Source organism: Tyto alba, unplaced genomic scaffold (genome assembly GCF_018691265.1).
Source record: "Tyto alba isolate M040663 unplaced genomic scaffold, T.alba_DEE_v4.0 Super-Scaffold_3, whole genome shotgun sequence".
Lineage (NCBI taxonomy): Eukaryota > Metazoa > Chordata > Aves > Strigiformes > Tytonidae > Tyto > Tyto alba.
This window is the reverse complement of record NW_024881304.1, coordinates 4,458,560-4,486,417: the sequence shown is the minus strand read 5'-3', so window position 1 is coordinate 4,486,417 and position 27,858 is coordinate 4,458,560. Positions and strand designations below refer to the sequence as shown.

General features: G+C 37.1%; 1 protein-coding gene across 5 annotated transcripts in view; it reads right to left on the bottom strand.

The window, feature by feature from the left end:
• The window catches only part of CACNA2D3 (calcium voltage-gated channel auxiliary subunit alpha2delta 3), a 467,172-nt gene extending 452,148 nt beyond the window's left edge, over positions 1-15,024 (bottom strand). For 4 of the 5 annotated variants that reach the window (XR_004405904.2, XM_042799689.1, XM_032984346.2 and 1 more), the window contains exons 1-2: positions 14,238-15,024; positions 13,548-13,629 (exon numbers count right to left, since the gene is read on the bottom strand). Coding sequence is in view for 4 of the 5 variants with exons in the window: in XM_042799689.1 (XP_042655623.1) it covers positions 13,548-13,629; positions 14,238-14,356 (201 nt within the window). In the remaining variant the exon portion in view is untranslated. The remainder of the gene's footprint in view (positions 1-13,547; positions 13,630-14,237) is intronic. The other variant, XM_032984344.2, reaches the window with a different exon arrangement.
• Between the last annotated feature and the right edge of the window lie 12,834 nt (positions 15,025-27,858).

The following is a 27,858-nucleotide window of genomic DNA, read 5'->3' as shown; positions in this document are numbered from 1 at the left end:
ACAGAAGATTTCCATTTAATTTCGGAGGGAATCCTGTCTCCCTTCTCCCTTTTCCCCCACCTCATTTAGTTGTGCCTTGGATGGTCTGTTCAGCAAGTATGTTGGCTGTTACTGGGAAAATAACAACCTTCTCTTTCCAATAATGTTTAGAACATAAGGTACACCAGTAGATCCTCCTGCATTTATTCTTTCTTTTAAAGGTTCAAACATCATAACTTAATGAAAAGATACTTTTAAGAACACTTGTATTTGTATAACCTTCCCCCATTCTTACGTATTAAAGTGTTATTAAGCCATTACTCATTTTATTTTTGCATATTTTTCTCCAGCTGACTAGATCCTCACTGCACCATTATGATTACATCTGCTCAATGCACTGAAAAAATACATTACTGGTAAAAATTTCCAGAGGAAAAAAGCAATGGCTATAAACAAGTAGGAGCACAGAAAGGACAAAGTAAGAAACTACACATAGAAAATAAATGTCTATGGTAATTGCAATACAGAAGGAAATAATCAGCTACCCATAAAAGGATAAAGAAAATTGTTTGATTCCAAATTTAACTGCTTTTGACATTTGTCAATTTGACTCTGTAATGTCTTATTGGTTGGATCTCACTTGGAAAAAAAAAAGGCAAAAAAAAACCCCAAAAACAAACAAGTCAGAAAAGGTCATAAAAACTCTTAAATATCTAGCCAAAAAAAAAAAAAAATAGTGCAGAACTATAGGTATATAGAAAGTGTGTAATATGAAGGAAGTACCAGGGTGGGAAAAAAGAAAAAAGCGTACAAGAGAAAAAGGAAAATGTTTGCAAAATTGAAAATTACTTTATAATATCAGCATAGCATATCACTTTGTATTCAAAGCATAGGAAGAATTAATTCTCTGACAAGAAAGGGTTCAATTTCACTTGCCAGCACAATGCTATATGGAGTTTTATTGACAACTACAGATACTAAATATCAACAGCAGAAATAAGAGGGTTTCTATCAACTTTGTAGTTATTCAGGATTGTTACAGGAAAATTTATCTTTTCAGTACTGAAAAAAGTTTTAAACTAAAAGTGTGTTAAAATTAACACTTCATAGCTCTCGGAGCTGATCCATTCCATGTACTCTGCTTTACTGCCATATCCATATGCTAATGCTATTCTTTACCACCTGATCCTCTCCATATGCCAAACACTACAAAAAGTGTCACTCCTGATCAAAATAATTGTGAAGTTCAGAAATTTAAGGAAAAAGGCTGTATTGTTAGGCCCATTTTACATGGAAAAGTTTGGCAAAGATACCTCTGTGCTTGGGGGGAAGAAGTCTTGCTTGCAGTTTTAATTAGAGGCTTCTGGCATTTTGGATTAAATCCTACCACCACCATACACACCAGATTTTCAAGTGTGACATTACAGGTTAAGTTAATATCATGCTTAAGGGCTTCACTAAATTTTGGCCACCAAGACTACATAGCCTAAGGAGACCATCAAGAAAGTTATCACAGACTTAGGATAAGAAGCCAGCTATATCTGAATCTCAGTCTGATGCCTGGATTTTAATATCAAAACTAAAATCTGAGTTGGCCAACAGAAATCCTCCAGTTTTCTTTCATATTCCTCCCCCCTCCTCCTCTCTTGCAATGTTTTTCATAGAATGTTCCAGTGGGATGTCAAAAATCATCTCTATTTTTACTGCAAAATTGTGTTGCACTTAGTAATGATAGGTGGAAGTGTGAAGTGGGTACTCAGATTTTTTTTTTCTTGTATCGTACCATCTATAATATCATCTTTCTTGTTGTACTTTGTTGAAGAAATGGCAGAAGATATTGTAAAAGGCACGATGTACGTAGGGGGTAATAAATCTGTTGGATGCAGATAGTCAGTGGCTGCAAGTCATAACAAAGCTTTACTCTTAGCCTCCTACCAGTTTTCATTATCAGTGAAAATTTCTATTAATGTAATACGATAGCATCATGTACAAACAGCTCAGCAGTCATACATTTTGCACAGCTGTCATAAAATGATAGTCATTTAGCTTCAAGGTAAAGCTGAAGTTTGAATATTCCTGCTTTTCATCTTTGAAGCTTTGTCACTTTAGAAGATAATTATCTAATTTTGTGACCAGTGATGTGCTCCCAACACATCAAATTTTAATACCCATAGTACCTAGATCCTTTTTTTGTGTCCTGAAATTAGCGACTTAGCTTGACACAATATCTTGGGAGCATACTGAATAGCCAAACATTAAAATATGACCTAGAGGAACAATAGACACACTATATGCTGTGGCCCTGACCAAAGTTTTCATAATGCCTTCCAAATAGCATTTTCACAATGCTTTTATCTGACATGCTAGAGATACTATGACTGCACAATTTTGACTCCTGCTTTTTTGGAAAGCAAGTCAAATCCTTGTTTGTGTATAAAAGCATGAAGAAGCTCCTTGCCAACTACTTTAGAATAATTTAAAGTAAAAACAGATGATAGGACATAAAACCGTCTACTGGCTGACAAATTATTTCTATACAACACTAGGTTCATTTAAGATACTGTGGCTGACAAAGACAGTAAAAGAAAATGGCTAGTGAAGCAACTGGGAGCTAAAGGATTTGGTTTTGGCCTAGATTAGACGGGAAATTCCTGTCTTACCATGACAAATTAAAAAAACCCCTTCTCTCATTTGTGCAATCAACTTAATGAAAACTACTCTTGAGACCTCATAATTATGCAAACAGTTATATACTCCTATCGTAAGAACAGAAGTGTCTGTGGAAAAAAGTCCACCTGAATATTAAACAGCAGAGAGTTCAGTTTAAGAGCCTGTAATGTTGGTACAAACTATTTTAAAAGAATGGGTCGGAAGAGAAAGTGTTGAGACCTGATGAAATAACTAAAAGATGGTATAATATCATCTGCAACTGAGGTCTGAGAGAGGCCTGCCATGACAAAATGTCATGCCTTTCAATACCTGCAAGGAGGTTACAGAGAAGATGAACCAAAGCTATTTATGGAGCTATACATTAGGCGAAGAGACAGACAGCAGTCATAAATTGAAATAGGAAATTCCAGTTTAAGTAAATAACTTATCATCCAGAGTAGAATCAAGCACTGGAACAAAAGAGGTTATGGTATCTCTGTCCTTGGAGGTTCTGAAGATCAGATTCAACAAAGCCCCGAGAAATCTATGCTGATTTCAGAACTGACATCACTTTGAGCAGAAAATAGAGTTGAAAGACCTTCTAAATCTTCTTCCAGAATGAATTTTCCATGATTCTAGAAATTGTTAAGAACAGAGTTCCATAGTGGAAGAGAGGAAGACAGTTGTACAAAGGGGGAAGATGAGGGGTTTTTTCCAGAACCAGTTTTGCTGAGTTTTTAGTGCCAAACACAAAAAACTCAATTATGAGTACAATTAGAATTTTAAAATTCAGTATCACTGTATTTAAGAGAACATTAATCAGAGATCTACTCAACTTGCACATTGTACAGGAACAGTGTTAATGTATAATCTGCCACCTGCATAAAATTCAGGGAAGCCTGCAACTCCATATTTTGAGTTCAAAGGAAAACATTTCTTGAGGCTATCAGAAATTCAAAAGTAATTCCCACACTTCCCTAAAAACTAAAAGCAAAGTTTCAATAAAGAAACTACTCTCATTCATACATACAGGTAAACTAACTAATGACCAATCAACAGGATCCACATGTTAAGCCCTGAGACACAATGAATGATTTATACACACATACTTCTCACATTATATACCCAATCTTATGACCTAGATTACATTACCATTTTATTTGTTCTGCTAATGCACCTGAGAACAATCTTTTCTTTCATATTTTACTTCCTTAACTTGGGTGCTCTAAAATCTCATAATCTAGTTTGAAGGATAGATAGTAATAGCTATCTTTGAGTGCCTCCTATAGAACAAACTGATTTATGCAAAACATTCGGCATCACTCTCAGAATAAAACATTTCTTTCTAGAACATCTACCCATTTTAAAACAGAAAGATTCAAATATAAAATAAATGAGGTGGTTCAGAAAGAGGAGGACAGGTAGAGAGAGGTAAAGACAAAAGTAAAATGACATGTCAAATTAAGGACGGCAAAAGGAAAACACAGGAGTAGGAATAAGTGGTCTAACAACGACAATGGCTTCTAATATATTAGAAGTTATTTTGATTACCTTAATGAAATGTATTAACTCTTTATAATTTCTTCAGGAATCTTGACAGACAGAGCAAATGGCTAGCAACAGCCACCTGCCAAACACTTTCCTGATTAAGATGCACTGCCAGAACCTATATGCCTTGATGACTCTTATCCAACCAAATAGGCTCTACCTGAAAAGGCATCAATTCAGCATAAGTAGTGCTTAGGAAGAACTCTTCTCAAGAGTAAGAAGAGTTAAGAACAAACTTTACTAAATACCAACAACTGCTGATAGCAAAGCACTAGAAAATATGGCAGGTACATAAGGAATAAACCAGGAGTTCACACATAACCAACCATTTCCTTTTGGCTCATTGGAACATCACACTGTCTTACAAGCCCTATAGTGAAGCTCTATTACCTACATACTTAGTAGTTACACTTAACATAAGAACATGTCGGGACATCCTGAGAAGATGAACCTGCTGAATTCTTACCGTGGGCTTGTTGGACTTCAAGTCAAATAGATGAAGACTGCTCACAAGTTTAATTTGTTATATTTATCCTTCTATAGTAAAAAGCCATATATTTCAATATGATCATTTGATTGTATGCTTATGAAGGGGAAGGAAAAAAAGCAAGCACTCAGCCAACATGGCCAGCCCGTATAGCAAGAATGGGTGTTTTATAACATGTTTCTGCTCTGAAAGTTGAAGGACTCCCCAGCTGTGTCTTAAGGAGACAAAGGCACAAAGCTTAACAGTGCATAAGTATAGACATCAAAGAAGAAATACTATTACTTTCATTGCGTATAGTCCAAAATAAAAGTTATGTAGCTCATCTTCCTAACATAACGCAGTTCAATGAGATCTACGTAATAGCAGGTAACCTGTTTTGCAAAAAACATTCTGCAAGATTTCTATGCTATTCCAGTGTTTTCTCAGCAAAAAAGTTTTTGATAGTAGGAAAAACTAATTCTTGTGTTTAAAGACCAGTTCTTGTTCATCCATCATGGATGTAGCCCCACATTTATTCTTCCTCCTGGTTTTCTGCATGTGAAAAATGTTGCCATATTTCCTTTCAACTTCTTATTAATTTTGCTCAGGCACAGCTTGGCCAATGGCACTAAATCATTGTCTAGTGTAACAGACCAAGTTGTTCTTCCTCTCCCTTCCTATCCCTGCTCCATTTACATTTCTCCACACTTTCTTCCTCAGTACAAAAGGAAATACACTGTTTGGTTTGGCTGTCGTGTCCCCCCCACACAGTTTTTAATCTTACTTGAGGGTTATTGTCCCTTTCACACAGCGAACCTGTCCACATCAGATATTGAGAGGTTTTTTGGAATTCAGGACTGGTTGTCCCCCTCTGTCTATGCAACATCAGTATCTTACCTTTAAGAGTTTCTACAGCTTAGAACATTTCTAGTCTCATAAATACAGATTTGACATATGCTTTATCATACTTGAGGCTCCCAGTCAATTCTCAGCTCTCTACAGAGATTAAAGACAGACACATCAGCCATTTTACCAGAAAATACAGCAGAAATGGAGATCAGGTAAAATGTCTTAGATCAGATGAACCTTTAAGGGTAAAACATTCCCCATCCCCTCAGTATATTCACAACAGCCACAGACACCAGAAGCAGCAAGAATACCTGGAGTCTGTGAATTCTGTAAATCAGTGTCTTGGCACATTCATAATGGGTTATGATTGGTGGAGTTGACAGGGAAAAAAAGGCAACAGAGAGCAGAGAGAATAACCCTTGCTTGTAGTAAGTGCAAAAGGAATCAGTGTAAAAAGCAACATGAGAAAACTAATTTGTGCTCCTAGCAAACAAGAAACCTCAAGTATAACAGGAAGCTAGTGCGAGACTTCAGCCTCTCTGAGGGCATCTGTACAAGATAACAGATTTTATTTAAGTAGTCTAGGAGTGAAAGCAACAATTCTGCCCATCTCTGCCTCCAGAACTCCTGCTAAGGTAATGTGCTTTCTCTTAGGGTTTTAAAAGGAGTCTTCTGGAAAAAAAACATGGTTTTCCTGTGTTAGGGATCTTCCAGGAAATAAACTTTAACCTCATGTGCAGGAAATTAAAATCATATTCCTATTCCAGTAAAGCATATTAAGTATTTCTGTCTTCCACTATAGCAATCATCTCTGCCTCCTCAACTGCTGTCTCCTTCCTGAAAATTGCCTGGCACTGAGTATTGCTCAGGCATTCCTATTTTGAAGATACATTTAAAAACATTCACCCCCTCCCAATAGGCTAGTCCAAGATTTGAATCCAGATCATTTCAAACATACAGTTATGCACCTAACACTAACCTAACTATAAATTCAAATCTGTTTCTCCATTCTTTCTTAAAAAGCACCATTGATGAAATTACCTTATTTTACCTTTGTCTAGCTAAAAAAATTTTCTTCTAAACTTGAATTCGATCTACTGTCAATTCAAGTCTAGCTCATTAAAACAATCTGAGATGCTCTGGCTACTCTGCTAAGGTCCTACTAAAGAATGCATGAAGCCAACTCTCTTTGGAAGGAGGGATTTATGAAAGTAGAATACAGAGCCCAGGAATTAAGCCGTCTACTATTTTATTCCCAGATTAAATTTGATACAGTGGTTGTAACATCTGTACACTCCTATGTGAACAAGTGTGTCTCTCAACCAATCACAATCTCCTCAGGTCTTGTATCATCATCCTCAGAAACAGTGTACTAGTTAGCAACTGTAAGACTGATACCTCCAACTGTAAACTCCTAGGACAGGATATTTTCAGAAAGTACCTGTCACTGGAATTCATCACCTCTAGAAAGGCTTTCAAGACCCTTCCCAACTTCTCTCCAACTATGATTAAAAAAACAAGGCAGTTTTGCACAGACTTCCTTTTTAAATACAAATCTTGCAATGATTTCACCATTCATGCTAAGAAATTACTTAATCTTTATAAATGAACTGGGCAGGTTCTAAATAGGGTGACAAAAATGTCCATGCGTTTTTGAAAAAACATTATACACAGAAAAAGCAAAATGGAACATCACAAGAGCAACATATTAATCAAAGTATTTCATGAAGACCTTTTGGTGAAGCTTCTACAGCAACCTAAAATACAGTCTATCCTATCAATATATAATTTGTGTTGTACAGTGTGTAACCACTTATCAGCAACAAAAAATTGCACCCTACAGAACAGTAATGACATTTGAAAGTGTAGATTATTGATTAGCAGTTTCTTAAAAGTGAATCACCACTACAATGCAGCATCTATTCATGGCTCTACATACCTTCACTGTCAAGATAATTTGCATGGAGACTGGCTCTTTTAACCTTGAAATATAAGCATTTTCCAATACAGGATGTGAAAACAAACAACCATAAATGCATTAAGCAAGAGAATTAGGATTCATTTCCTTTCAAGATTTGATGTTTTCCAGTTGGATTGTCCACTCAATAATTTCCATATTAAGAGACATTATTGAAAGTGTAATGCATGTATGATAAACTTACTGAAGCCATCTCATATTTCTATTACACACTAACAATAGAACATGTTTGCTTCCAATAATACAAGTAAGAGGATCATGCTGTGCTTGCAAAACCCAGAAAAGCACAGAAAAATACAGAGTGCTGATGACAGAAGAGCATGAATTCACCATGGCTTAAGAGGGCTTTCCATTTAGTTAAAAAGAATTATAAAACATAATGACTGATACTCAGGCTAATTTAGTCTGCATTTTAAAAACATCGTACCAACACCGAGAAATAACTCCTGCCATAACCTTCAAACGGGAGATGATAGTAAGTCCACAGATCATTCAAGATGCAATTCTAACTCCACTAAAGGCAAAGAAAATCTTCCAATACCTCCAGAGAAGGTAGAACTCTGTTACAAGGAGGAAGAAAAAAAAAATTCCCAGTTATTCAGACCATACTACTGAAAGTTTGATAGCACTGTGATATTTTCCTGTATGGATCAATATGGTACCTGAAAATTAGAATTGGACCTAGCCGGTTTTTCCATCTAATTCATTATTAGTATATGAATGTGTTTGATTTTCTTTTTTCTTGAATAAAGAAAAATGAAAACATCTATCCAACAGAATCCATACCTTCATGTCTGCAGATAACAACATTAAGTACCTCAAACACACTGAAATGCTCCATAACTAAGTTTGGCACAGGGTGATTCACATAGCCCAAATATCTGTAAGAATTAAAGGGGATGGAGGTTCAAACTCTGCAAGTTACAAAATATCATTTCCATTAGTCATCAGAATTAAAATGATTCAGGATTCTCAGGTGCATATTTCTTTTATTTTCTAATACTTGATTTTAATTCAGTGCTAGGAGACACATTTTACATAATCCAGACTTCAGGAGTTTGAATTGTAATGAATTAACTCTGAATAGAGCTTTTGGTGAGCGTTATACAATTTACCTGGCTGATGAGTTTGAGATTTTTGAGTTTGGAGTTTGGTGGTGTGTGGTGGTTTGTTTTTTTTTTCGTTGGTTGAGGGGGAGAGAAGTTGTTGCTGTCAGTTTGGGGTTTTTGCAGGGGTTGGTGGTGGTGTGGATTTTTTTTTTTTTTTTAATTAGTCATACATCTTCAGATTTTTTATCATTTTGTCCTTTAATAGGAAAAAAATCAGTATTATTTTGCAGTTTGAAAATTGCTCAGCTGGCAAAAAGTTTAAATTGATATCCAAGAAGCCAATCCATTTCTACCCTTTAAACTGCGCATCTCAATCCTACTGACCCTTCCTTCAAATATCTGTAGTCTTGAGCAAAGAAGAAACAGCCTACAAAGACCAAAACCAACATAATGCTGAATAAGAGAAAAGTAATTAATGTCAAGATCATTGGGCTAAACTTCTCTAAGAATTTAAGTCACTATTATGCAATTTAAGACTGTACTGCATGAATCAGATGTACCAGCTGAATGCTAATTGATCTAAATGACCCCGTTATATTAGTTTTGCACTGAAATATCTATAGTTGTAAGAAACTAACAAGATACAGCACCAAAACCAGTCGGGTAAGACAAAATACAATTCTGAACCTTTTAAAAGAGGAATGCTGTACTGATTGAAAAACCTGCTTTGAGATAACACAATGATTTGAAAGCTCCTAACACAATGGATAATTTGTTGAAAGGAGTAGGCAGATGCAGGCTACACACTGCTTGAGACCAAGGCAGTCAGTGCTTGCATAACAGTGAAGACTCCCTTAGGCGACTTACATAAGAAAAATCTGAAATAGCCTTAAACAAGCTTGTCTCAGTTAGAAATCTTTATGTCAGAACCAACAAATACAAGTTCCTTTTCAGTTGGAAACTGTTCCTACATTTGCAATAAAATAATACTGACTATGCAGGACCAAATCAAGTATTAAAGCTCAGAATAGTTAATAAATTAAAAAATAAAGAAATTAGCCTCTCCAAGAGAAATCTGAGAAAGCACAGAGCATACTGCATTTTTAGAGAATCAGACATATCACTGATATCAGACAAGCTTTACTGTGTAAGAACAATTATTTTTAACATTAACGGAGCGCACATAACCTGCATTTACTACTATTATTTTGCAACAGCATGGCACTGAAAACACATTATTGTCATGGACGCTGTAATGCGAACAGTAGCATTCCTGAAAGTCTGTTCCTCCAAAATTCTAACCATAGCAGCTGGAGTGAGTATCTTCCTGTCACCTAACCCTTGCTTTGCATTCTATACTTAAAGCCTCTCTGCCAGGGGGCTACTCCCTCGCATTTACTATAGTACTTGCTAAACATAATCAGATCATTTAAAAAAAGAGTTTAAAGAAGTGTCAAGATTCAAAGAAGACAGATTCTTGTAAAAGTCTAAGGAAAAAAAATGTAAGTTCCTAAGAGACAATTAAAATTTCAATCCTTAGGCCCCAGCAGTATTTGTTAAGTGAAAAGTATGCATGTCTCTACAGCACCAAGCAGCTTCATATACGGTGCCAAATCTATATGACAACTGTAAAACCTCCATAAATCAGATAGCTTTGGAATAATATTTTCCTATTTTCTTCTATGTGTTTTTTTTGAACACTGAATGGTCTTCCTTCACTTTGAAAGCAAGTAGCAGAATAATAAAATGCTACATTTTTAAGTGTTAGTTTTTCTTAAAAGCTCATAATAATTTCTGAGATTATTTACTGAACTATTATTATTCTTTTATGCGCTATTTACAGTGTCTGTATTTCATCTAAAGTCAATTTTAGGAGAAATTATATACCCGTATACTCTTAGGAGGCATAACAACATACTTGGATAAGATCATCATAATGCAATCAAATAATAAAACATTCAATTATGATAGGGTAAGCAGTGGGTTTTTTTAAAAAAAAAAAAGTTTCTAAAAGTGACAAAAATTCTTATTCATCTTTTTGAAACTCAAAAGGACGGCAACACTGGTTACTCATTTGATGGTCACAGTATAGCAAGACTTAAGAATTTTAATAATTAAATCAATATTTACAGCTATGAACTGGAAAAATTTTGCTTTAGTGAGTATCTCAACTTCATTTGCTCAATGAAATTTTAGTATGTGTTAAATGACTCTTAATGTCCAAAACATTTGGGCAGTAGAGACTGTCAATCATGCCTTGATTTCAAATACATTCCTTTGAAAGTAGTACTAACTATATATGCTAATAAAATGAATCAAGTAACCTTTACATTGTTTTTTCATTTAACAAGTCTTTATTAAGCTAAATGGCACTACAAAGCAGTTGATAACTGAGAAATCTATACTGCCCAGATACATAATTATACGCACATTTTAGATCTTAATTTATTTAATGATGCTTAATTCCTAATCAGAAAATGTAGATTCCCCCAGTAACATTAGAAGTCACATTGCTTCTAAAAGTGGAATATTGACTTTAACAAGACATTGACTCTGATCACTCAGAGCTCACAGTAAATACCAAATGGATTCTTGATTCCTGGCTAGTGGGGAGAGGGCGGGGGGGGGGGGGGGGGGGGGGGGGGGGAGTGGAAGGGGGAGGAAAAAGCATTTGCATTTAGAGCCCTACTGCACTATCACTTCCTTAATTGTTATGACAACTTCTGTCACTGACTTTGCATGTTGCAAATACTTGCAAATCTTTAAGTTTGCTATGTTTTTATTCACACAAGCTTACAAAAGAAACATACTTGATAACAATACAAAAAGATATATATTAAAGTCATCTGTCATCCAGGCTCGTTTGCCACCATCAACAGCGAAAAATAGCAAGCTTAAACAGACAAACACACTTGGATTTCTAAATAAAATTAAAAAGCACCAGAGGTTTCCTAAAACTGCAGTAACCAGAACAGAAAAAGAAAAAAAAAAAAAATCAAAATCAAAAACAGAGGATGTGACAGAAGAATAAAAATGCTCTAAATATCTGTCAAATCTATGCTTTGTCTTTCCTCTTCCATTCAGTAATGAAATATCATAACAAAAGCAAGAAAAAAAAAAAACACAAAATAGCTTAGAAGGAATATACACTGTCCACCTGCAAAAAGAGGAGCACAGATTTGTTAGAGAAATAGAAAGGATGCTGATGAAAAGGTAAAATGAATAGCTTCCAATTACCTGCAATTATAACAACCAATAGGAAGAAATCTTGCTACTTCAGAGGGAAAAAATACATTACAGAAGGGATGGCAGCAGTATCTACTATGAGGAAGAAAAGAATTAAGGATCTCCTACTGATTCTTCATGGATTTTAGCATGATCGCAAAACACAGTATATTCTATATTTTTCTAGTAAATGTTGGACTACCTGTATTCAGTAAATTTAATTTTTAAAGCCATTTTAGTGAAAAAATAGCTGCACATGGAACAGTTCCAAAGTTAGAGGTACCTGTTTGTTAGGACAAAAAAAAATTAAAGCCTTTTAATAATACTTGATTCGATACTAATCAAAACTGAAAGGTCCATCTGCTTTATAAATTTAAAGAGTTCATACAAAAATGTGATAAGGCTACACAGATTTTTCAAGAATGTGAGTTAGAAGTATAATAAATACTGAATGTCCAGATTTCCAGACTGAAATAAAATTTTGCCCAATATATTGAAGTGAAGCTATTTAATGGCCTTGAAAAGTAGTAAGAAACCTCAAATATTTTTGTTCTTAATAGATCTGTATTCTACTTTAGTGAAGTTCAAGTTTTGCAGTCCTGGGTACACAACACTGAACAGACAGATACTGCTAAAGAACTTATATGCCTTTAGTAATCATTAAGTCAGTTGCTTTCATTTTACATGGATAGCATAATCTTTTTATTTCAACTTCTATGCGTACTGTCCGTTACATAATTTCACACATATACAAGCCTTTCAAAATAAGTGATACAAGCTCAAGGAATAATTTCCTTCATAATCAGGCCAAAAAAAAAATATAATGTGTTACTTGGAACTAAAAATCGTGTCTAAAAAAACAGCAGAAATTTAACATATGGGTTGAATGAGTGTCTCCATAGTCAGTGAATGTCTCAGTGTTTTTCCATTTCCATACTGCATTTTGAGGATCAAGTATTAAATGCCGCAAAATCCTAGTCTTAAAATCTTTAGCACACTCCTCTTAGTCCCTCATTATATTTTTTTTCAGCAACTGCTGTAAAAATAAATTGTCTACAATACAGCACTTTACCATAGGTTGCATATTTAAATTAGAGTAGACGCAGTCCTTGATATATACCTAATACTCAAATCCGCTTTCTCGTTACCCTCTGCCCCAATTATGTAGACTTACACCAATTTCTCAAGTTTTTGTAATACTTCACTAGCTTATTACCCAGCTGTGCAGCTGAGCAAGAAGATAACCACATTCATTCCTCTTATCTGTAATGATGTAATACATCCCAGCACTGGGTTGAGATGATTGGGGGAATAATGGGATTGTAAAAACTGCAGAGATGACAAACAACAGTGCAGCCGCCTTCTCCTGATACAGTGAATCGTATACATACAGCACAGGGTGAAAATAACACAATATGCACTAATTCTGCTCCTTGAATGAAGTTAACATTTTACATAAGAAGCAGCTGTTTCTACGCAGAAACATCATCATCATCACAATGCAGCAACCAGATTCAATACCCGCAATCTAGGCTGAAGCCTAGACTTCAAGAAATAAAAGTGTTGGAGTTTACTTTCTAACGATAACAAAAAAAATCATCCAAACAGAAAAATCTCAGTTTAATCAAGGACTCTCCAGATAGTGCAGTGCAATGCAAAGAGTCATCAGGGACCACTATGCAATACAAAAATAGATCTTGGACCAAAGCATGTACAGCACTGCCTTCCTACTCATTTCAAAAATTAAATCTGCCTCCATTTTCTCTGTTAAAACCTTCCTTGTTACAGCTGAAGAGATCCTTACCTTCTGCAGGAGCTGGGAACCTGAGTACTTGGCTGCAATAGATTTGATCTCTCCACCAAATGCTGAGGCCCAGAGCTTTACACTGTGAAGAAAAAAATGAGAGACAGGAAGAAATGTAATACACATGTCATAGCAAGCAACACAGACTGTAACAGCTTCAGCTGCACTCAAAAGGATCCTAGCAATTTTGCATTAAAGAGCTCACAAAGGAACATAAGCACAGCAAAAGATTAGCAAAGCTGTTCGAGTATAAGCACAGACTAGACACTGTGCTAAGGTAAGGCCTCTGACATGAAACTACCCAGCCTGCACTGTTTAAATGTAAGGAATCAACTTGTAGAGAAACATGCTTTGGCACAATATAACATATATCCATTGAAAAGAAAGAAGCAGATAAAATGGCAAAACAGTTCTGAATGATAAATTCTCACATCAGAAGGAGTTAACAGCAACCTCAGTAAACACAAGCACTTAAAACTCCACGGCCACATACTCCAACCAACATATGGTCCTACAATAAAATCAAAGTAGTGCTCAGCATGTCACAGACTACCGCTTTAAACACAGCTGACAGAAGAGCAAAGGTGCCTTGAACGGTCAAATATCTGCAATACAAAAAGCTAAGAACTTGAGCAGTCAAGTTCTCATCCTTGAACATGGTCCTGAGAGCAATAGCATGAAAGCACTTACACAGACAAGGGGATCTGCTGCTCCGATCCAACCACATCCACTAAGGCTGTGTTAAAAGCTGTCCAGAAGATAAAGAAAAAACCCCAAAAAGCCCGAAGAAGATTCAGATTCTCTGGCATTGTGTCTCTCTGTGCCTGGAAAGATTTGGGGAAATTCAAGTAAAGCTGAATTCAACGGCAGTGGGGTTTTGCTTCTAAAGCCTCTTTTCCCCACCCTTACCCCTGCCACTAGAACAACACGGGACGAAATCACAGCTCCATCCTCATCCCTCCAAAGAATGACCCTCTCTGTGTAATGGAAGGAGAGGACTAGAAGCAAAGCTCTAATGACTTGAAAACTATTGTGTCCCTGGTAACAGCAAAGCGTTTTCCAGCACTACTGCAGCCACTTGCATGTAGTTCTTTACAACTCCGCAGTCAGCAGTGTGCTGGAGTTACTTCAGTGACCTACTGCTGCTCCAAAGTGCCCTTAGCAGCAAGAAAGCAGACTATTGATTCCAACTGGGGAGGCTGTCTTCTTGCAATTACTGCTCACTTTGCAAATGGAAAGCTGCCTAGGGTTCTCCTTTCCCTCGCCGATAACCTCCAGCCTTCGTCCCAGATCAAGTCAGCCAACGCATTGGTTGAGTGGAGCGGGAGCAGCAGCCTTTTAACGGGATAGCGCGGAGAGAGAGAGGCAGGCACGGGAGGAGCTGGACCAGAGGGAGGGTGCCTCTGTATGGCAAAAGCAGAGAAAGTCTGGAGGAGCTGAAAGTGTAGTTGAGCCCTTCCAGGAAGGCGAGGAGAGAGCGCTGCACATTGCTGAGGGCTGAGCTAGGAGCTAGGGAGGGCTCGGCAGGGCTGGCAGGGGCGGGCGGGGGGGTGGGGGGGCCGTGCACACCCACCGGAGACCCGGCCAATTCAGGCAGGGCACCGCTGCATGACAAGCGTCTGTCACACAGCCCAGAGCGGCGAAGGGTGGACGGAGCTCAGCCCTTTGCGCCGAGCCCGCCCCGCAGCCCGGCCGCCGAGCCGCACCGGGGAGGGCGCGGACGGGCGGAGGAGGAGGAAGACGACGAGGAGGAGGAGGAGGAGGAGGAGGAGAGGAGCGATCCCCGCCGAGGTGGCATCGCTGAGGAGCGGGAGCAGCGCTTTCCCGGAGAGAGCCCCGGGTTTAGGTCAGGCTCGCACATTTAATTGAGCCACATATAGCACGTCCTTGTGCATAAAGGCACGTTTGCTGCTTCCTCCCACGCCTGGGCGCTGCAGCGAGTCACTATCCGAGAGACCGGGACTAGCAAAGGCTTATGAATGGAAAGAAATGCAGCATAAGTAAAGCAATGCGGGCTAACTGACTCGAGCCTATGAATAAATTATTAATTTGTGCTCATAAAAGAATCCTCTTGATATAGCAAACATAGGATTACAAGCTCCTCCACGGAGAGAGCAGCACGGGGAGCAGGAGGGATTGGTCCAGGTATTGCTGTTGTTGCATTTTAAAATCTACCCTTCCTCCTTTTGCTTTTTTTCTTCTCCCTCTGCTTGTTTCTCACCTTCTTCTCCACTAAATGCACAGACTTAAAATAGCAATTGAACTTTAATGTAAATAAGTATGGCAAGACCTGGAGATGATCTGAGCATGGGCTGAGTCATCCTTGCATCATACAATATAGCTCCAGTGTCCGCTCCAGAATTCTAGTTTCTTCCCACTGTAGTTAGAATTAACACCTCAAAATACTCACTCTGCCTTTGTATACCCGTTCTTGTCTTGTTTAACATTTTCTGTCTTGAAGCTAGATTTGTAGTACCTGTATTTTTTTTTTCCACATTAACATTTCTAAGGGCACTGAACAGTTTGCTTTAAATACCGAAATCTCTATTCAACACCTGTCTGATAAAAGCTTTCTGCTTTCTCAGAAGAAAGTAGTCTTTCTATCTTTAAACTTCTATCTTAGGGAAACAGAGTAGCATGGTACACTGCAACTTTCTGCACCCACTGGCCATCCCCACCAGGAACAGTAAATAAATAGATATTTCTCTGTACTGTTACCTTCATATGAAGACAGTAATGAAAGTTGTTAAAAGGGACACTTATTTTGTGTATTAATCAACCATTTTGAAAATCCCATTATCTGTGCTGTTACAGTGGATTTTGTAAGCAGTGGTTTAATATGCTGCTATGTCACCAGGTGTTCAGCCTACCTACTGGCAGAAATAAAAAAATGCACATGGTTGATTAACTGTTTATAATTAATTATGCGCCCTTTTGAACATATTATATAAACAATAATATGTTTTCAAATCTAAGAATGAAACAAGGATGGTGGACCACCTCATTACTTGTGCTGCTTAGCTTTTTTACATGCTAAACAATATCAGGAAGGAAATTCATAATACTAATTTTGTGGGACTAAAACTTTGTTTTTACATTAACACAGATCCTTATCTGCTTCAAGTCAACACAGTGCTCTGGTGACAAGTAACAGCTAGCTTCATTTTTCAAATAATTACTGGAAACCCTAGAAAGTTTTTGAAAGCACATATTATGTTCAGTAGGCCTGAGAAATGTTTACATTAAAGCCATCGCTTATTATTGGCAAGAAAAGATGATAAAATCACTTGTCAAACCTTGACTTTATTTACAGTTATTATACATTCAATACCACATGATATCTACAGTATATGCATCTGGCATATATAACTGCATACTCATATGTTTGATATAGAAATCCTATTTCTACTATTGCTAGACTGAAAAAAAAAAAAATCACTTGTAAAAGAAATTTATACTCGACAGTACAAGCATGGCCACCTCCTTTTGTGTTAACAAACATTTGCAAGTATTATACCATAGAGTGCTTTCAGAATCTTTCACTAACGCACCCTGATTATTTTCATGCAGTTACTTAGTTCCTCTAGGTAATTCAGTGATTAGAAAGCAAACCTATACTGTAACAATGGTTTAACAGATACAAATCACATGTATAAAACCACTAGAAGTGACAACACTTTCTGTCAAGCTATTGTATCCTGGCCTGACCACTACTGACTATTACTGCAGTCAAGACACCAAGTTCTAAACTCATGTCCCCATTTCCCCCATGTTGTCCTTATGAGGAGGATACAGAAACTTTCCCTAAGCATGTTTGCATAAGGATCAAGGAATATAAATAGAAAAAAAGAAGTGGTAAGTTCTGCTGAAACATTTGAGTCCTTTATACTGGGGATATAGAAGCATGCTTCATTATTTGGTATGGCCTTGTGATGTCCTGGAGCAAAGTCAGAAGAAAGCTGTTTCAAAGAAGCATAGTAATGAATTTATATTTTGGAAGTAATATGGCATTGCTAGCATGTCCTTATGCTGTTACAGATAATTGCTGAAACTGGAAGAATCATGCTGGTCCCAATAGAAAAATGTATGTAGAGATAACTGATCAGAGAAAGAAAATGTTTATGCGCTTAGTAAATTTACATTCTAAAAACAAGCTCATCTTAGCAGTAAGTGCAAGTAAATTACTTATGTGGCAGGGATCTCAGAAGCAGATCTCCCCATACAAGTATATTAAGTTGGATCACCCTGCCTCTGGCCACCCATTTTTAAGGGGTAAAAATGGCATCTAATCTCCTGCTGTGTCTTTGATGATCAAGCACGGTGGTACATTTTAGCATCTCACAGAAAGTAAAAGAAGCTGTTTTCCCCATGAAAGCAGAAATAAAATTTGGACACGTGAATCATCAAGCGTTGTAATAGAAAATCACAGGCACGGCCATGGAAAGATAATGAATCCCCAAAGCTTTTGCCGTGGACCACATTCAGGAAAATAACTGAGGGACTGGGGGGAAAACCAAACCAACCCAACCCATCCACCCAAAAGAAAATAACCAAACAAACAAGAGAACAGGTCAAGGGCAAAGGGCAATATGATATTTGACACAACGGCTGTATGGAACACAGACTGAGGGAAAGTGCTGTACATAAATACATATAGTAACTTTACCTAACAAAATAATGCCGTTGTTCTTTCTTCTGTCTACCTCCAGATATATTTACACTTCTAAAAAAGTGCAGGAACAGGGTCACATTTGCATCATCAAAGTATACTCTGAGGTCTTCTGATTGGACTCGTATCAAACCCTAATAAAAATCGAGAGGCACATAGAGAAGAGAACATATGGTGCAGGGGAGAAGAGGAGGAGAAAATGATATAATTAACACAAATGTTTATTGTATTTCTTTAAGATGCTTATCTACAATGAGTTCTAAACAGAGAGGAATAAATGCAGAAGGTTAAAGTGCTAAAAGCCACGCTGAAGATGCAAGCCACCCCCACTGGAAATTAATTTTTTAAGAAAGTAAATATGTCGGTTTATCTATATTCCACATATTCAAAGATTCAGATACTGCAAAAATAGACAAGTCCTAATTCCACTGCTTGATGTGGTGTAATACTTGCTTTGTAGTATATTCCTCAGCAATTCTAAATACAGAGATTATAATCCTTAAATGCTCCACAGTGCTTTTTGTTTGTTTGAGTCAAGAGTGTAAAATGCCCTTTCCCCCCTTTTTCCTTCTCTAAAACACTTCTCTTAAGAAGTGATCACTTAAATAAAGTCAGTGGAAGGGGAAAAAAGGGAGGAAGAGAAGGGATATAGCCACCTCATGTAATAAACAATTTAATATAATGTTCTGTACCAAAAATCCTTCCAGTCTTTAACAACTGTATGCAACTTTTCCCTTCCTTCTCTGCAAGTATAATGTTTCACATACACATGGAAAATGAAAACAGGAGAAGTAGAGGGATAACAAAAGTCATCTCAGGCTCACAAAGCACTTTGAGATTGTCAGATGAAAGGCAAAATCTGAACGTTCAGGATTTATGATTTGGAAACAACCCAATGGTGGAAGGATTTGTCAAATAATGTTTGCAGGCTGTGAGAACACAGGCTTACTTGTTTCTAGTGAGCTGTACATCTGAGAAAGGTCTAATGTGCAGTCTCTTACTCTATTCTGTAGAGACTTAACATAGGTACATATATTCTTAGAATTTTATGAAGGTCCCATGTGTATAAATCTAAGTATTTTATTGGTACAGGAATGCCTGGTTATTGGCTGATTCCAACCCACTTACAACAAAGATTGAGGTCAAGTAGCATTACTCACTGGATTAAATGAACACATTTTCACATAAGGGGCAAGAACTAGTGACTTCTAGAAATAAAAATACTGCAAAAATTCTAAAACATGTCATTTTTTTATAGGGAACTTTGTGATATTATCATCCTGTGTTGTGTATACTGTTCAGGTCAAATCAAACACTAATGTTTCAGTTCATGAGAATATTAAGGCTATTTGCAACCTATGCTTACATATATTCAAAATTAGTTACATGCAAATAAATACAATCTCTAATGATTTTTTTAAAATATACTAATATATACTCACAATTAATACGTTCCAAGTACAGCATTTTATGTTACTGTCATGTTATCTTTAGCACACTTCAACACCAAATAAACCTCACCATTTGCCATAAACCCCCAAGGAATGCATGGTTAATTTAACTTCTACAAAGCCTGTGTTCAGCTGGCTTTAGCATCTCCACAAGGAGTTAAAATGTAAAAGAGCAAAGCATTATCACATCCCAGCCTATGAGAGCTCACACTGCATGGTAAGCTAGAATGCTTTAAGCTAATGATGTCTATAGCTAACCAAATCCAATTTCAGCAGTCCACTGTAGCTCTAGTCTGTTAGTGCCATTTTACATAAGCTTCATTTATTTTGAATTTTCAACTATTAAGACAAAGTCCGCATTTGCTTTCTTTTGAGTGTCATGCTAGGAAATGAACTCTTCTCTAAGCAAATAAATTACCTTTTTACTCCCAAGGCTAGTGCTAGGTTGTAAATGTTAATGCTTTCAATGCATTCAAAATCCTTGAAATCCAAAGATAGGACTTAAAAAGGAAGAACTGTAATTGAAAGCTCTAATATAATGGACAGAATATTATGGAAACACAGCAACCTAGCATTCTTCCTCTGGTGATACAAATGAAGACTAAAGGTCACAACATATCTGAGGGCTAATTTGTTACTGTCTACACACTAAAATGAAACCCATAGTCATATCTATAACAACCTGTGAGTGTTCACTCAAACCCTGCAAATTCCTCAGTCACTTTAAGGGAACCTTGTTGAAGCTCAAAATACAGACTTCAAAGGTTAGGAAACACACTGCTTTTACTTTAGATCTTGGTAGGATTAGTGACACATAATCACTGGGTACCAAAAATTATGTATTTGAGGGGGGAGAAAGACAAGAAATGGTACTGGGCAGACTCTTCCAAGAGAGCTCCTTTTGCATCAACAGATGAAGTGTCATCTATTGACCCATTGCCACCAGCAAGGTTAAGTTTCCAACCACTCAGCTGAAAGCAGTCTGCAAACTCCAGACAACATTTAATTATTTTCAAAGTACTGTTCTTATTGCAAAACTGAAAATATAACATAGCACTATTTCCTGGATCAAAAGCTATGTCAAGTAATTATGTAAAGCCATTAAGTACTTCAGAGGCCAATAATTCTGTCACTCTCCAATTAATTCCTGCATCACAAGTATGAATTTTGAGGTGGAAATGTGACTTCTCTGATGTCTTGAATATTAGATCAAGAAACTGGTCGTTTAGTCACAGTGCTGCTTATGAGATGTTATAGTAAATGAATTTTGTATAGTTCTAAGCCAGCAGTTGCTAACCTGTGATCTATTTCTGCTCTATCACCTTGGTGAGTCTTGTTTATCATCAACATTGACTGATCCTGAAAATCAAAGTGATCTCAAAAGGCTATTGGAAATAGCACACATTATCATAATATGCTTACTTTTTAATGAATTCCAGTAACTTCTCACATCAAAAAATATACATCAACAGAAGAAAAGGTCCTGAGAGTGAGGATATTAGACTGTCTTAAATATCTGATCACAATTGCAGAGTAAGACTACTAAGAATTATCAAAAGGCAAACAGGTTTCAATAAGACTAAAATAGTGCTAGGAAGCACTAAAATTATTTCTTAAATTTTCGGAGTTTAAAATTGATCTATTTAACTTCAAAGAGAGTGTAGGCAATTCATTAATCGTCTTAAGGTCCCAACAGCAATCTGATAAAACCTATTTAAAACTTGCTGCTTTATGCAAATCAAGTCTTAATTCTTCAGCAATTACTGTTAGTTTTGGTAAGAACCAAATTTAACATAGCATTTCCTCCACCAAAACAAGTGGCTAATTGTTCTAGTGAACATTAGTTGAAACCTTGCTGCCTGGAAGCAGATGAAACAATCTTAATGTACTATAGGAGTGCCTTAATAATAGTCAGTGGAAAAAGTGGACTTGGGCATCATGATTAATTCTGGCTTCACACAGAATAATACCCTGTCACAGAAAAAATATGAGATAGTATTTGAAAACCCAGAATAAGAGACTAACTTGTGTATAATGGTCCAATTCTATTTTAATAATATAGTGTGATATTACACACCATGGAAAACTTGGGCTTCACCTGCTGAAGAATAGGGGATTTATTAGGTTGTTGTGGGTTTTTTAAATATATTAAAGTGTGATTATGCCTAAAAGATGCAAAGTAAAAACAAAATTGATACCCATAGAAATACTAATAAGTGTTAGGTAAAATATTTGCCAGAGCATGCATTTCTATTTTACAGGCTTTTAATCCATCATAGTGTCACTAACATTGCAAGAGGCACAGACCACTATGCTCATTGCTTTTTAATGTATCACTCCATTTTAAAACAATAAGAGTAAGAAGTTCAGGCCATAATATAGCCATCCTTCCTATGACTATTAAAAAAAAAATCCACCACCCACAAATGCCATTTTACTCTGATTTTTGTACAGGTTTTGGCTAGGGTAAAGTTAATTTTCTCCATAGTAGCTAGCAGGGGGGCTATGGTTTGGATTTGTGCTGGAAACCATGTTGGATAATACAGGCATGTTTTTGTTGTTGCTGAGCAGTGCTCACACAGAGCCAAGGCCTTTTGTGCTCCTCACCCCACCCCACCAGCGCGCAAGCCGTGGGTACACGAGGAGTTGGGAGGGGACACAGCCGGGACAGCTGACCCAGGGCATGTCCCACACCAGCCGGCGTCATGCTCAGCACGTACAGCTGGGGGAAGAAGGAAGAAGCAGGGACGGGCAGAGCGACGGCATTTGTCTTCCCAAGTCTCCGTTACACGTGATGGAGCCCGGCTGTCCTGGGGATGGCTGAGCCCCTGCCTGCCCACGGGAAGTGGGGAATGAATTCCTTGTTTCGCTTTTCTTGCGTGCTCACGGCTTTTGCTTTACCTATTAAACCGTCTCTATCTCAACCTATGAGTTTTCTCACTTTCACCCTTTTGACTCACTCCCCCATCCCACTGAGGGGAAGTGGGTGAGTGGCTGTGTGGTGCTTAGCGGCCAGCTGGGGTTAAACCACAACAATTCTACTTATAAGCAACCAGTATTAGATAGACTGCTGCTTTTTCTATATTTTCTACAGCATCCTGAGCCCAACTTGCTATTATTAGGTGTTATCTCATACCAATATTTTGTATTACTTCTCTTTTTTGTTTGTTTGTTTTTTGTTTTTTTTTTTTTTGTTTTTTTTGGGTCATGAGAACACTTTTGCTTGGTCTTCAATTTGTTAATAAAATGGGGACAAACACACTAATTTTAGACGTGACACCACCTTTTAACCGAAAGGTGATGTTTTGTTAATAATATATGCCATTTATATTGGATATAATCAAGGACCTCTCAAAATCAGCATAAAGAAAGGTCTGTGCATTTCTCAGCCCTCCATCTCTCAGACATTGCTAGAAATAACTGTCTCCATTTTAGAAGAAGATGAACTTCCTGACTTTCCCCAAACTGGTATTTTTGGAATTAGCTGAAGGCTCCTGGAAAAAAAGCAACAGGACATCTTGTCAGTGTTTCCCAGGAAAGCTTAAGCTATCAGACCCCAAGAGTTTCCCCTGAGCATTACACAACCCAATACATAAAATTTGGTACTTGAAAACTAAGGCTCCCTATTTTTCCTCCAATATATTTATCCCCTTCACCACCTTCTTCTCCTGCAAACCCATTGCTATGTGTGTCTACTTTCAGTTCTCATGTTTGTCTACTACAAGTCTCACTTTTCCAAGCGTCATAACGGTACTGCCCATTTTCTCAAAAGTACGTAAATTCCCTAAACTGTTTTCTGACTTCTTCCATCCCTAAATTCAATACCCCCATCCTTTTTTATAAGTGTAGAAGAACTATTTCATCTTACATACCCTTCCAACTAATACAGACTGCTGCCCATAGTCTTACTGCTGGAGGAGAGAAACTGATCTAAATCACAGTCTATGCTCAATTCTATCTAAAATTACCATAAATCCCAACTGCAGAAGCTGCTCAGCCTCCAGAACAGGAGGTGTCAGAAATTCATGAAGAGCCTTTCTTATAAGATGCGTTAAGCTCATGTGACACTTGCCTAGCAATCAAGTGTTATAAACGTACCTATTATCATCCATCACTGATAGAGACCAGTGACCCACTCATCAGTGCACTGCTAATTCACTTTGGTTTTATTTCTCACCAGGGAATCTCTACCCGGTGTGTCATCTACTTACACTGTTTAAAATTCTCCTTCCAAGCAGCTGTTCTAGGAAACTCCTTAACTTTGTTTCAAGCTGTAAGATCTAAAGTCAGATCTTTTTACTTGTCAAAGGAAAGCAATACCACAAGCTTTTTGTTGTGAAGGAAAAGAATTCATAATTATCATGGCAAGCCTTCAACAGCATTTCTTGTTAACTGGTTTATGGTAATAATCAGACATTGAAAATAACTGCATTTCTGGAGATGCTTCACGTATACATATTTTCACTTAATGTGTTAACCGATACACATACTTCTGTGCATCTATATTGCAGATACTTTTGTAATCACAGTAATGATTTGATTGTTTATTGATTCCAAGATCCAGGAAAAGAAAACCCATGAGGAGATTAAAGAAGCACGAGACATCCATGTCCTATACAAGTTTATATAATGGTTGAAAATTAGAAATCATTGATAAGTAAGCATTCTTGCTGATGTATTTTATCAGGACACTGTACCATGCCTACAAAGCTGGTGCCATTCTCTCACTTCCAGATAATGAGTTTCCAAACTAGTCAGTCCTGATGAAAAAAACCACACTCCTAAAACAGCTTCCCCTATCCAAACTGTGCTCTCTATATGTGAGAGAGGCAGTAATAGGTGGAATTACTAGCTCTCCTAATTCTTGCACCAACCCTGCCAAGAAGTGATTAAAACTAAGTTTTAGGAAAGGATAGAAATGCATTATATAAGTACATATATAATACATGTAAAACAGCACTGAGTGTAAGAGATCAGGGAGAATAAAGTTATTACTGAATGTCTTTTCTGGACACTCTAGTCCAACACAAGTCATGGAGATCAATAAAATCATAGCTGGAAATTATGGTATTGCATTTGTTATAAAGCTAGCAGAGCTACTCTGGTCTCTATTGCTTAACCAAACTAATTTCTCTTAGGCAAAGAAAGGTAGCCGTAACACACAGCTGAGAAGCTGAGGATTTCTGAAGAGATAAATTCTCCAAAAATAAACAAAAAGCTCCTAACAGTTTGAGACAATGTTTAAAGTTATTCTGGATATATTCAGTACATGTCCAGCCTTTAACCTACTGATGAATACAGTCAATACAATCCTTTAGCAAAGCTGAGCAACTCTTTCATACTACCCTGGGTAACATCTGATAACACAGTTCTGTTGTCAGGGAAGGGCAGCACTCCACAACACCAGACACTCCAAGCAGCACTTCCTAGAGCAGCAGTTACTGCTTCAAGAAACATGTAAGATCAGGGAACTGCAGTATTTGAAGACAACACGTCATCTTTCTGGGCATCTTGCCTTAACTGTATTACCAAGAGAATCGGCATTATACATTTTTAAGAATTGTAGATGAAGTGAATAGGGATTTATTCAGGAAAACTAGTGTCATTATCGACCTTATTTACCACAATTGGCACAATATGCACCACCCAGCATACTGTCACCCCCATCCCAAGACTGAAAACCAGTAGCACACACACTCTTCAAGAATACAAATTGCCAATGGGGAAAAGTAATAATCTCAAGGCTTGCATCGTTTCACAGCCGAGTTGTTTGAAGACAGGCTACCCGTTATATAAAGTAGCTATGTTATCTGGCTTTTCCTGTCATTCATTTATAGACTTGAGCTGTTTTTTCTAAGTCAGTTGAAACTGTTTTCCTCATTACAGGTTTTGGTCAATATGCAAGGAATTTTGCTGTAGCAAAAAAACACAAAGGCTTCCTTTCTGTACATGTCAATATTTTAGAGACATTGTTAAGTTGGAGGCCTGTTCAGGATCTCCAGATACATTACAGTATTGGCTTCAATTCACCACAACACAAGAGAAAGATCTGTCTTTGCAAACTTGTGCAACCTTCCTTTTCACAGAGCTGACTAACATTTCTTCATTGTGCATCTTGGTGCCATTGGGCAATATAAGGAGCAAAACCACTATTCTCTATTTGCAAAACAGAATAATCCCACAGTAATGAAAAAGTACATTTTCACACATTTAATTTTTAGTGCCTAGAAACAAGGGACATGCTACATTATCCCAAGGAGAAAAGCTTCATAAAAACACTGCAATCTGAGGAATAAGAGTTGCCAGGTGTTTTTTCATTTGGGTGGTTTTTTTCTGCATGCCAGCATGCAAACCTTAGGCAGAAAGCCGCAGTTGAATATAATATGGGACTTAAAACCATATCGTCAAAAAAAATAAAAATCCTCAGATTAACAGGGATATCTTTTTAGTTCTCTAATATTTCATTCTTAATGATCCTTCACCAACAGAAGACCTATTTATATTTTTTGAACTGTAATGCACTTCTATTATTATATTGAAATATTTGTTATCATCTCTGTACCAGTACTAATATATGCACAGATAAGGAAATAAATACTGGAAATAAAACCTATAAAGTTTAGGATTTAGGAGGAGGCTTTCTATGTTTTAAACATTTTTCTGGTACTACCACAAACAATTGTGCCTTTAGACCTTAATATCTCCTCTTCTCCATTACAACCTCTTAACCCTCTTTTCCCTTTGTTTAGGGGAGTATGTTTACCTTCTTTTAAATTCCACCCCTGTTCACCTTCTATGATGTAGATGCTTAAAAACAAAACAAAACAAAACAAAAAAAAAAAAAACACCCCAAAAATAGGAACAATATAGTCTTTCACACCAAATAGCCTTTCACTTGGTCTTCTGGCCTGCCATCACTATTGAATCAGCAATTCCAAATATTTAACAGCATCATCTCCTTTCAGTGTCTAAGAACTTTTCTACTGAACCACTGAGCTGCTTGGAAAAAACATTGGCAAGCCTATAACGAAAGGACCCTTCTCTCCTCTCCCCACAATAGTAGATGGTTAGATGTTTGAATAGTCAGGATTGTTCTCTCCAATTCAAATCAGGTCAGACCAAGTTATAATAAAATGTTCTAAGTTGCAGTCTTAGAAGCCTTCCTCCTGATGGACACTGTTACATTGCTTTAAAAAACAGTATTCTATGTAGGAGAAAAGCATCCTGCAAAATCCATTACTATTCCATAAAAGTCTCATACAGAGGTATTTACATAATGAACTGCAATTACTCACATTATATTTATCTAGTGAAGAATGAACCTATTGTGTGCAGTGAAACATATCTGTTCCGCACTAATACGTGCACATAGTAAGTTACGTAGTGAAATAACACATCAATCACTGGTTAACACTAAGCCTGCACCCATATAATGCCATTTTCAGTTCATTAAAGAAAAACAGCTGCAGAATCTGCAGTTGTGCCAGCCTGTCAAGACTCAGCAAGAGGTTCGGAAGAGATATGCAGTGAGCTTGCAAGTTGTCTGTTGTGGACAGTGAAACTTTCTATTGAGAGTGCTGTGACAATGATCATCATCAGCTGTAAAGGCTATGCACGCACTGCAAATACGCTTCCACTGGAGCAGAGCCCTCAGCTCCTGACTAATAGGTATTATGATATATAAATAGCATCACAGTGATAGTTAAAGTAGCAATACACTAACACAGATACTAACATCCTGAATCTCAGCACTGTCAGTAGAAATTCTTTTCTTTGCTGACACCACAAACCTGCATATGTATTTTAAATTTTAATGAAAACTTGACCATGAAAGAGTCGGCTCTTCCTTCTTAGTTCAAAGGCTAAGTTATGTGAGCCTTTTGTTAGTGTGCATGCAACATTCCAAAAGGCATACAAAATCTGCCAGTAAACTTAACCTTGATTTCAGTATTAGAAGGAATTTGATCAATTTTTGCATGCATTTTTGCAACACTGTCAGTTAGGTATGCACATTTTTACTCTACCTTGGACTTATATTAGTACATTTATAAAGTATCATTCACTAGGGATTACACGCAGATCAGATGCAGTTTCCTCTGTACTACATCCTTGAGTCTTTCTCCTCAAAATAAAATACTGAGGGACTATAAAACCCCTTCATTTTACTTGTCAGAATGAGACTGCATTTAAG